General features: G+C 39.0%; 1 protein-coding gene across 1 annotated transcript in view; it reads left to right on the top strand.

Moving 5' to 3' along the window:
• Positions 1–6,310, top strand: part of PREP (prolyl endopeptidase) — a 117,083-nt gene extending 110,773 nt beyond the window's left edge. The window contains exons 14-15 of the mRNA XM_076333319.1: positions 2,933–3,089; positions 5,493–6,310. Of these exons, the coding sequence (XP_076189434.1) occupies positions 2,933–3,089; positions 5,493–5,787 (452 nt within the window). The 3' untranslated portion in view covers positions 5,788–6,310. The remainder of the gene's footprint in view (positions 1–2,932; positions 3,090–5,492) is intronic.
• The last annotated feature ends 5,780 nt before the right edge of the window (positions 6,311–12,090 follow it).

The following is a 12,090-nucleotide window of genomic DNA, read 5'->3' as shown; positions in this document are numbered from 1 at the left end:
TACTTTAGGTGCAAGGACCCACTGCCAGATTTTCTCAGTTCTCATTTATTGAAGAAAAAACTGACAAGGAAGACTATTGTTGCTCTTCCAAAATACTGTTTCCTTTTAGTCTGACTAACAGGAGGTGTCTCTGAGAGAGTGCAGAGTCCTGAGCTCTTGCCTCATTCAACTGTGAAACAAGACCTCCTTGTCCTGCAGTGTGATCCCAAAGCCGAGTAGAGCAGCACAGCTGTGAGCTGAAAACCTCCTTCATGCAAACGTAGTGTTTGACCTCTCGTGTTTGCTTAGACAAACAGTTCTGAGGTTTTGAAATCTTACTTTTGTACTGAATTTCGAAGCTCAAAGTATGTGTAGGGGAGTAAAATTCACAAATAAATTGTTGTTCCAGGTTACAGTTTATTAATGCATATAATTAAGTATTGTGGCTAATTAAAGGGGTGCAGTGGGAATGGATGAGCGTCTCCGTAAGTGATTGCTTACTGAAGTAACTATTTAGGGAACTAGGAGCAGCAATTTTTTATAAAATCCTGAGCAACCCACAGTGCTTCAAGAAACACTACAACAGAGTGTACTAAAATTAAATGTTATGATAGTTGTTTTGGCTTTTTTTCCTACCAGAATATAATTTATGTTCATAAAGTGAAATAACATGAAGAGGAGGGATCAGATCGAAAGCTTCATTTAAAAGGATAAAGAGTTTTTACATGGCATGTGTTTAAGGCACTATATATACCTTATGAAAATGGCTCAGAAAGGACCCAGGAAGAGTTAGCTTGGTTACGTACCAGAGATGACCAGAAGTAAAATCGCATCCTTCAGAAAATAGAAATCACGTTCAAATGAAGAAAATAGGGTAGAGTGTAAACTCTGACAGGGACTGACGGACCACAGGAGACTGATGAGCAAATTGCTTCCAATATAAAGATTAGCAATGAAAGCTTTCTATGCACATCAGAAGCAGGAAGCTGGCCAGAGGATCTGTGGGACTTACAGGTTAGTGAGGTGTAAAAGGAACACTAAAGAAAGATAATGGCAGAGCAGAACAACTAAATGGTCTATTTGTACTGATGTTCCCTCCTGAGGAGTGTGGGGAGTTCCCTGCACCAGAGTCTCTCTTCATGGGGAATACTCTGAGGAGCTGACTCAAGCTGAAGCATCAGCAGAGGAGGTTTTGGAATAAATCAATCAAATGAAAAGTAGTGTGTTGCCAGGACCAGATGGTGCACATGCAAGTTCCTAAGTGAACGCCGATGTGAAATTGCAGGCTACTAAGCCTGAATATCTGAGGAACAGAAGGGGGCAAGCGTAATGCCAATTTTTAAATGGTTCATGGTGATCCACAAGCTGCAGATGAATAAATCTGACTTCTCTAATGGGCAAACCAATTGAAACCAATAAATAATAGTTGACATATAAGGAAGAATTTTGCAGGCTGAAGTTATATCTTGCAAATCTATTAGAGCTATTTGAAGGAGTCAGGCAGTGTATGGTGCTTGTAACAGTGATCTAGGTGAGGAGTTAGTCTTGGATTTTCAAAAGCTTTTGACAAGGTCCCTCGCATAAGGCTATGCAAGAAAGTTCTTGCTGAGCTGGAAGCAAGGTCATGTCATAGCAATACCCTGGTTAGTAGGAGGCAAAGAATGGGAATAAATGATCCATTTTCACAATGGACAAAAATGAGGAGATAGAAGAATTAGGGAAAGATAATACCTATGTGTGGATGCGCAGTGATTAGCTCTGAATTAAGAAAGGGATTCTGGGATGCGTTGTAGTAGTTATGTGAAAATCTCAGTGCTCTTATTTCTTAAAATTCAAAAAAAACAGGGGAATTTGTAAAATCACCAGGCAACAGATTTAAATCAAGCAACAGAAATTGGAGTTGAAGAACTTATTGCTACAGGATATGATGAACACTAGATGAATAAACATTAAGAAAGGAAATAGATGTATTTACAGAGGATATGTGTTTTGATGGCTGTTTAACAGGATGGCGGGAGATAACTCCAACTCAGGGAAAACCGAAACAACTAGTTTGGCTGATAATGTACAGGAAACATCTAGTATTTGCTTAACGCCTTTTCCCAGAGCATCTGCCAGGTGCCGCTCTTATAAATTGAACACTGAGCTAGATGGGCCTACTGTGGTTATTTTTAAAATATATGAGGCAAGCATTATTCTTAAAGAAATTGTCCCTTCCAGTAGTAGGAAGATGGAAATACTAATAAAAGAAAAGAAAACCAGTAATTTGCTTTATTAAAATGAGGTTGTTCCTCTGATTTTGTAGTAGTCTGCTTTTATCAAAACTCTTTTCATATGGGTTTACATAGTAATTATGGAAGAAAACTTTCATCAATAAATGGAGGGCTTTTGCTCCGTAAAGCCCTTTTCTTTGTTGATACTAATATTAAAAGTTTAGACAGTGAATGATTTAAGAAACTTCAATTCAGTAGTCCAAAAGCTCACATGTTTTAAAAGTGCATGTCTCCTTTAAACCCAGTTTGCTAGTTTGGAAGGCAGTTTTCAAAGAACAGCATGTTTGGTGCCTGAAGAAAAGGGAAATAGCTCTTAAGCTCTTTTGAACATACCATCTTTGGGAGTTATAATTTTTATCCATTTGTGTATTTGCTTTCAGTTTTGCTTAAAAGTCTTTTTGACTTCATATTCACTGGCAGTCTTCTCCCAGTGCAATTGGGTTTATATCAGATATTCTATACTGAAGTTTTTTGGCTCCAGGAATTATATGGTAACCTATAGTTCTTCTCACATTGTTTTAACTTAACAGTTTTACCTTTTTTTTTTTTTAAAGAAACTTTGAGTTTATAAAAGACAACTTTTTGGAAGTTGGTCTTTCACGAACTTGGCAGCGGACCTTTCACTACTGAGCTTAATTCTTTAAGATATGAATACTAATAGAGTTGTTTTCCTGTCGAAGCTGCCTGTGCTAATCAGCGCCCCGACCTATTTGGTTGTGCGATTGCCCAAGTGGGAGTGATGGACATGCTCAAGTTCCACAAGTACACCATTGGCCATGCTTGGACCACTGACTACGGTTGCTCCGACTGTAAAGAGCAGTTTGAATGGCTGTGCAAGTAAGTGCCTTTAAATATTTCTGTGGTTGTTAAAATGCATAGTCTGCTCAACGGTTTCAGGTTGTCATGATCAATATCTATTCTAAGAATTATTTCATCCTTTCCCACACTGGATTTGGGGAGTTCAGCATTTCCTTACTAGTCAGTTTTGCATGAAAGACTATCTTCAAAGCCCTGTTGAGGCAACTGGTCATATTTTCAAAGACCTTGTTCTACTAGCAGCTTTAACAACTCGTAAGGTATTCTTTCTGAATAATGACTCCTTTAGGCTGTCACAACAGATTCTCAAGTGAACCACTACATAAATTGTATTTTTTTATGATGGGGGAGAGGCAATCACCATTGTGAATTATATGAGACAATGTGGATGGAATTTATTTGTAGGAATTGAATGGCAGTAGACCATAACAGGATATTAATCCATTTCTTAACTCCTTGCTGAGAGGTCGGGAAAGATTATTTAAAAAAAAAAAAAAAAAAAAAAAAAAAAAAAGAGAGACGAGAGAGACAGCTGTGTGAGAACAGAAACGATCTGCACATTGGATATGGCTAATAACAAGTGCCATCATTTTAAAATATTTTTCTGGAACATTGTCTTCTGTTATTGCATTTGTATTCCTTTAATAATGAAGATTGACATTCCAGGAGAATGCTTCAAACACACTAAACAATTTGGCTGGTCTGAAATTTAATAGAGTGTTTAGATATTAAAAAGTACATGTGCTACAAGTACATTGAGATCTAACTTGATCTAAAGCATTTATTAAAAAAAAAAAAAAATCAATGTCAAGTTCAAATACTAGATATCAGGTGGGCCCATTGTAATTAGATTGTTTCAAAACCTCCAGTTGCCTAATTTAAGCTTTCACTGGCAAACACATTTTTGTAAATATAGTGCACAAAACAATTAACATTTCATAATTCATCTTTTATCAATAGATAACTTACATCTTAGATAATAGATAAAATATTAACTGTTATAAAAATGATCCAAATAATCTTCATGATTTTGGACGCTGAAACTTGCCTGCACATCTGTGAGTTCAGATATTCTGAAGAGGTAAAGTAGAAGCAAAGTTTTAAATTCATTCTGTGATTAGGAGAAATGCATCTGTAGGAAGGAGTCACTCCATACCTACTTACACACATGCTTACTCACAAGATCTCAATGCATAGTTTTAGAGGCATCTGATATGGTAATACCTGAAATATTTTTTTGCCTCCTTTTCAACAGCTGGCAATTGCTTACCAAATGTAGGAAGATATATATGTAATGTTGCTTAGACGTTGCCTTTACAGATACCCAAAAAATACATAAGGCAAATAGTAGCATGTAGTGACTATCATTTAACTTCTTTTCAAAACAAATCATAGTCTGCAAATTCACTTACATTGTTCCTTAGATGAAAATGAGGAAGCTGGGAACCTATTAGGTTAGACATTCAAATATTGTCACGTGTTCTTAAAAATAATTTGGACTTACTTAATGGGTACTCCTCCAAGTGGGAAAGTAATTCAAAAATAAAGCAACATTTCCTTCTGTATTTCCTGTCATGAAATAGGGGGGGAAAATAGTATCCTACTCTTGATTTAAGGAATGTAACATTCTTCCTAGGTGTAGCTTTGTCTAAATGAAGTATGAAATGGTTAGATGGAATTCTTTGTGACTTACGATTATGTTTAATTTCTAATGCTAGAGAGTACTTTGTGTTGAGATATGTAGAAACACCTTTTATGTTATGTTACAGTAGCTAAATGTACAGATGTAAATTCTCCTGCAAAGAAAGCAAATTTTGAAAGTTAGATTGTTCATTGCTCAAAAAAAATAGGAATCAAGGTCATCTATTGAAAGCAGGAAAACTTACAGTTCTCCTTTCAGTTTCCTGCATGGTGTTCCCTCAGAGTATGTGCATGTTCGAAGGTGACCTAAATATTGGAGGGAGCAAATTTAATAGCTGTACAGCACTTGTGGCTTACCATCAGAGACTGCTTCCAAATTTGCATGGGAAGAAGCCATCCACATGCAGACCTGGACTACATACGTATGCTGTGAAAAAGTCTTGATTTCCCTGTTTCCCAGCAGGAAAATGGATCCTGCTACGGACTTGACAGTTTTTGCTGCCGTTTCCCTGTTGCCCGTTCCTGGTATTTTTGGCATTTCTGTGAGACGTATGCATATGCCTCTCTGAAATTAAAGAAATGTACTTGCTTCACATTTGAGAGCCAGAGATCTGTGGCCACGACCATGTATCAGTTGCCAGTAGTGCAATTCTGATTTATGCAGCTGAGAACTGTAGTACTCTGAGTGCTATCGAATGCCACTGTGACGATTTCAGTATGAGAGGACCTTCTTGTTGGGTCTTGAGGAAAAAAAATACGTAAACATTTGTGTGCTCTTCTCAGGTACTCTCCGCTTCACAATATCAAACTACCAGAACAAGATGGCATCCAGTATCCCTCTACGCTGCTTCTCACAGCAGACCACGATGATCGTGTGGTCCCTCTACATTCACTGAAGTTTATCGCTACTCTGCAATATGTTGTGGGCCGAAGCCGTAAACAAACCAATCCACTTCTCATACATGTTGACACCAAGGCTGGGCACGGAGCAGGAAAGCCAACTGCTAAAGTTATAGAAGAAGTGTCAGATATGTTTGCTTTTATAGCACGATGCCTAAATCTTGATTGGATCGAATAGGGAAAATGCTTATTACTGTCTCCTTAAGAAAACAAGGGCTTTGACACCATATAAGACCAACCAGACTACTACTTGGTGTAGTACTTACATTTAAGAACTGCAGTTTAATATTTTATTGATCCAACCTGCTATGGAGTTTTGATCTTCTGTGCTTCCCTCTTTTTGGCATTTCTTTGAATTTCTTTTTTACTGCGTTCCAAAGTACGTTTTGAAAAGCATGTTCAAATAAATAGCTGAGCTACTGTCGGTGCTGTTGTGAACATTTAGATTCCAGAGTTAGTGCTAGTTGACCTTATTTCCTGTAAACAATTTTAATGTATTTTGCACCTATAAATATATCCAGATCATCTGTAATTAAATGTAAGTACTGTCCACATACAAGAACTCTGAGCATACTTTATTTACACAGTAACTTATTTAAGAATGTAAATTGAGGGTGTTCAGTGATAACCATGAAATACTGAAGAGACAGTAATCTGGGTAATTAAGTCAAATATTATTAAAAAGCTTATATTACATGCTGTTCATAAGTGTGTTAGTCTGTAATAATGATGTTGCTACATTGTTCTTGCTTTCCAAAGAGACTTCAAAATGTCACCAGTTTTCTCTTCTGTCATTTATTTCCACACAGAAGAGAAAATTGGAGGCCGGAAAACTTGAAGAATTCTTAGATTCTCACTGTAATCTCAGTCAAGCTATACAGATATTCTTCAACAACCCATCTGCTGTTAGTTCTTTAACTATTTCTGCATAGTAGCCAGACATTGGTTTAAAAAAAAACCAAACAAACAACAAAACCAACCAAACAAAAAAAAAACCCAAAAAAAACAAAAACCCCAACCCAAAACCGCAGCTTTGTCCAGATTGTTCAAGTTCAGTTTTTCCTGATGCCTTTGACAGAATGTTCTCTAACAAGCCAAAATCTGAACATATGTATATAACCTAGTTCTGGCTGCAGAACAACAAGAGCTCATAGTCAGACTCCCTAATGATTTGACACAGGCGCAGTATTTGAACTGCCATTTCATATCTTTCCCATCTAGGCTGTAGAGCTGTAAAGTAGATGTGAGTATTTGCCTACTAGCTGTCTAAACTCTGATGCACTGCAGCAATTAGCATTTGATTTTGCAGAGCAAAAAAGTATTTTATTACTAGTCTTGTTGCTCCTCCAGAAAACACTGCTGCTTCTCAGTTTTGGAGAAACTGATACATTCTTCCAGAATCATGCTCATCCTTATATTCACACTTAGACCCTGAGGCCTGTATCTTAACTCTGGGCTCAGGAGTTTCATCTCTAAGTGAACAGTGTCTCAGCCCAGGGAGAGGAGGGAGTGGTATTTAAAAGAGGAGTAGGCTGCTGTAAACAGCAGCAAAATTAAAAATAAATTTGCACCAGATTTGCTCTGTGTTTCTGTCATGCTCTGGGACTTCTGCTGATTCCCTCTGCAATCCAGGAAGGATCACCCCTCCCAGGCCCTTATTATGCATAATTTGATTTTAGGAGAGGGGAAAAAAAAGGATTTCTGCTCTCCTATGAAATACCACACCTAAAATCTGTATGTGAGCTGGGGTTTATTTGTGATCCATGGGCATTACAGTTTTACCAGATACTTTATGGACTGATGCATTCTGATCACAGCATTGAATTAAACAATCAGTATTAGGGAGTTGAGGGAGGGTTGGGGTTTTTTTTTCCCTCCAGGCTGTGAAAACAGGGTTCAGGTTCAGCACCCCCCTTTTCTCAGAGGTATGTGAACTGCTTTCTGTGATCATCTCGGAATATTCAACGGCCTCCCTGCATGGCAGAAACAAAGCACATAAAGCAGTGCCATCTCCACTTGTAAGGCCTCACAGCTGGGCATCTGGCCTTTTACCGAATGTTACAGTATCATCAAGAGGGCAGAGCTTCACCTCTGAGAGGAGAGCTTTGCAGGATAGGGTGTGTGGAAAACATGGTCCTCATGCGTTCATGAAATAGAGCTGAACTGCGTCGGTGCATTGAATTGCAAAGGCTTGGGCACAGCCACCTCAATCATCTCTTCAGGTCTTTGTTCCTAAAAATGCTTTTCCTTGTTCTCCAGCTGCTCAAACACAAAACTTCTGGCACAGGTTAAAAAACATTCATTTTCTTCCTGAAGCTTTCTGCTGAAGCTGAGTTCCCTGAATGGCTCAGTATCGGGGGCAGATGACCTGTAATGTGGGGAGTTTGGAAACAAACATCTCTCTTTGAGTGGCAATCATCAGTATTGGAGGTGGAGCTGGCTTGCTGGAGACACCACTCACAAAATAAGAAGTGTTCAAGAGTATCCCTTGTAGAATGCTGGTATTTCTACTGGGAAGGCATTGCGTTTCTGTAATAGGGTCTTAATGTCAACATTTTAATTGATCTTAATCAGGTATGCCAAATCCAGGATTCAGGTGCCAAAAAAGTGATGTTGCAGAGCTGTCCTATTAGCTGAGTTGCTCCTTTCCGTGCAGAAAGGGTCATGCTCCAACTGGAATCTGTAATTAACTCTGAGCTAATAATGCTTTTGTAATATAGTGGGATTTAAACCTTCGGGGTTTGGATTAAATAGACCTGGAGCCAAACCATTCCTTCTATATAAAACCTAATGAAATCTCTATTAGTCTGGTTTCAAGGTTAACTTCTTTTCTCTGCAGTGGAAATGCTGTTTTATGAAGAGGCTCTGTATTTTGTGCCTTTTATTTCCAGTACGTGAAGCAAAATTCACTAGTTGGGCAACGTAACCTCCTCACAACTATCTGCTTTTTCAAAATCATGTTTCTTAGAAAAAGAGATACCAGTGTTTTGTGCCAAGATCAAAACCAGAAAAATCTTTAAAGTCCTGTAAGAGGCTTATGCTACATGAACCGAAATCTGATTTTTAAGTGGAAATAAATTAACTTTTTACATATTGCTCCTTCTGATACTCTTCACAACTAATGTAAAGATATCTTAGTTGTCTTTGCTCCCTTGAGAAGACATTTGCATCAGAGTTGATTTATGTGAAAAAGGTCAGAAGTATTTTTAAAAGCTGAGTCTTCAAATTCTTCACAGAAAGAGATTTGAATTCCTTTGCATCGGAGGTAATTTACATGTTGGTAGCTGAAAAAAAAAAACAACCCCACAACATACTGGCTTTAGATAGGTGCTTCACCCTCCCCAGCAATATAACCACCAAGATCTAAGGGTGGAAGAAGGGCAGCTGGCCTGTGGATATGTAAGAATAAAGGGCGCTCAAGACAGAGTTTGGAGACATCTGTTCCTGGCACCTAGGACTTCTCCTGTTTCACCAGGATTTTCTTGACTTGACTCTACTTTGCCATCTGTCTGTAGGAAGGCAGAAACATGAGCAGCAGTACTTTTGGATTTGATACGGCAAGCAACAGCTTTCAAACATCTATGTTGTCAGGTCATTTATTTATTTTTAGCCTGAGGTAGCCCCTCAGGATTGCCTAAAGATCTGCTTATAGATTCTTCCTGACAGCCTCTCCTGTGAAAGGGGTTTTCCAAGCTGAGCAGGATTTAGGGGGGAGGGCCGAGGGAGGGACTTGGAAGCCAAGCTAATAAACAACCACCCAATTTTCTGCCAAGCTCTTCTACTTTGAAAACCTTTAGTAGACAGCTTTTTTTGCAATTGCCTCTTTGTGCAGACCTCTCAGGATTTGGATAGTCCATGCTGTTTGAACAGCCAGGTTTGGCAACTTTGTTCATTTCTCCATATGTTCTTTTAATTACTTCTGCCTTACTATACTGCATGCCAGGAAAAGAAAAAGCATTCCTCTGGCTTTTTTTTTCCCTTGCCCCTTGCAGGAGGGGGAGGTGGGGTAGCCTTCCAATTCTCACGTCTCTGAAGATAACCAAGGTGTGTCCTCAAGGTAACATTATTCCTGAATAGCCATTTCTGAGTAAGCTCATGTCTTCAGTTTATTCATGGCAGAGAAATCCCAGTGATGGAGTCCCTCAGTGGAAGCTGGACTAGCTACTGGCATCTGCAGAAATGAACTGAAATTCTGGACTAGGAGGACTGTGATTTGGCCATTTCTCCTAATTTTCCATGAGGTGGTTAACTGAAAATTCAACATTTAAAACCAAAGCTGAGCAATAACATGTCAGTGAGAATCTCTGTTGTGTAGACATCCCTCTGCCTTGCTAGCAGGAGTAACAGAGGCAAGGAACAAACTTGGTGCTCATGCCCTTACCCATAGCAGGGTAAGTTTAATGCTGAAAGTCTGAATGGCAAGAGTCAGTTCGTGGTGATTTTCACTAAGCGTTTCTAGCTTCCGCAGCAGATGCAGCGATGACGTCTCTGCAAATGTGACGTTTCTAGCCTGCCACGTGCGGTTCAGAAGACTACAATTTGTGCATGTGCACTGCTTTCAATGCCTCTCAGGCCTTCCATGTGCAAAAAGGAAGGAGACATTATTCTTGAACCCCTTAAAGTGGGGGGGTGCGTGCTATTTTAAATGACATGCCTATTAGGTAGGTCTCTGATAGTGCTAACTGAAGCATTAAATTAGATATTTGTCTATAACCTAAACAGGGCAATATTAGGCCCGAAATATTATCTATGATTTTCATCTTAGCATCACTGTCAAAATACTGGGGAAGTAATCAGAAGAAAAGCAATAGAAAGGGATTGATTTTGTAGTATTCATATTGGTTTGACCCTTCAGTACTTCAGGAGACTGGATGAACATTCACCGTGTGGGTTCCAAAATAAGCATTCCCCAGACATGGAGGGGGGTGGAGTTTCCTGGGTTTAGGAAACAAGGTTGTATTACAAATGTAAGATTGCACACAGTGAAGCTACAGACCAGCTGTAGGTTGAGCTGCATGAAATACCTTAATTCAGCAGGGGCACCTGGACTCACAGGTGGTAATTCAATTTAGTTCTTAGCACCATCATTTTCATGCTGCTTTTCTTTCCCTGCGAAGAGCTGTACTTAACCTCTGACATCTCCTCAGTAGAAGAACAGATGAACATTAAGATATATTGCATTTCAGTGATGCCATCAAATATATTCGCTTCTCCTATGGGACTTTGAAAGTGTCAGAAGACAAGAGGAACAGCGAAAAATTAAATGTTTGCTTTGCCACCTAGCAGTCATTGCACAACCATGAGCATACTAAATAACAGAGGAATTTATTTATTAGTTAGTTATACACTAGTTAATGCAATTTTTTAGAAGTTTGGATGAGAATGCTTAGCTGGTGAAAAACTGCTTTCTGTGCTGCTTTATGCTTTTAGGCTGTTTCTGGTGTGCAACAACAGCATGTCATTTTGACAGCAAGTGACAAAGTGCTGTAACATGGACTGTTGTTTCCTTCCTGGGAAAGAAACTGAACAAAGGGCTTGGGCATTTCACTATTCAGAATCCCCTGGAGCTGTAACAGGAACAGATAAACAATACTTAGTGTCTTCTGATTGTTTCAAATGAAACTGTCATTTCTCAACAGAATATGATGTTTTCTGGTAGTGTTATATTTCAGAGGAAGCTCTGATGTAGTAGAACAAGCTTTGAAATGTAGGTATGTGCAGGTATCTATTTCAGTAGCTAGGCCAAGTTGTTAAATACTTCCTACTTCATATATTTAGTGTTAATAATTAACATTCTGCTGCTGAAATTGCTTTTTAGTTTAGTTTAAAGCTTCTCAGTATGAAAAATGTGTTTTCATCATGAATGGCATAAAGCTGTAGACCTAAGACCATTCATAGGGACCCAAGCTTCAGCTCTTGTATGGTTTACCTTTCATCTTGCATTTCACTAGGTAGACGCAGGTACTAGGAAAACTTTATATTACAGTGAAAAAGTGAAATAAACATTCATGATTGCTGCCCATACATTGCAGAGCTTGGGAAACCTCTATTGTTGACTGTACATAAACAAACCTCCAGCTGTATTTTGAAATTAAAGAGATTGCTTTTCCTGATTAGAGGTGCTCAGACCTTGAGCTTCGAGGAAGTGCAGATCCAAAAGAGCACCCATCACTCAAAATGCCTAAAAGCAAAAGTTCTTGAAACTCCATGTATTTGCGCTGTGGTTATCCTCTAGCACTAGCTGGCGGAGCTTTGGCTGCCAAGGACAAACTGGAAAACATCCTCCTCTCACAGATGACAGTCACTCGCACAACAACCCGGTCATTAAACAGTTTGGTGCCGTGGGCCTGCTGCCCATTCTTCCTGCCTGGTGGAGCCTTCCAGGGCCTTTGCGCTTGCCAGAGGAAGTCGATTGAGGGGGAGGGGTATCAAAGTTACAAAATCGCTTCCAGCTAATGAATTAGAAACCTTATTGAGACCA

Source organism: Aptenodytes patagonicus, chromosome 3 (assembly GCF_965638725.1).
Source record: "Aptenodytes patagonicus chromosome 3, bAptPat1.pri.cur, whole genome shotgun sequence".
Classification (NCBI taxonomy): Eukaryota; Metazoa; Chordata; class Aves; order Sphenisciformes; family Spheniscidae; genus Aptenodytes; species Aptenodytes patagonicus.
The sequence above is the reverse complement of the archived record's forward strand: the minus strand, read 5'-3'. Positions and strand labels throughout refer to the sequence as shown.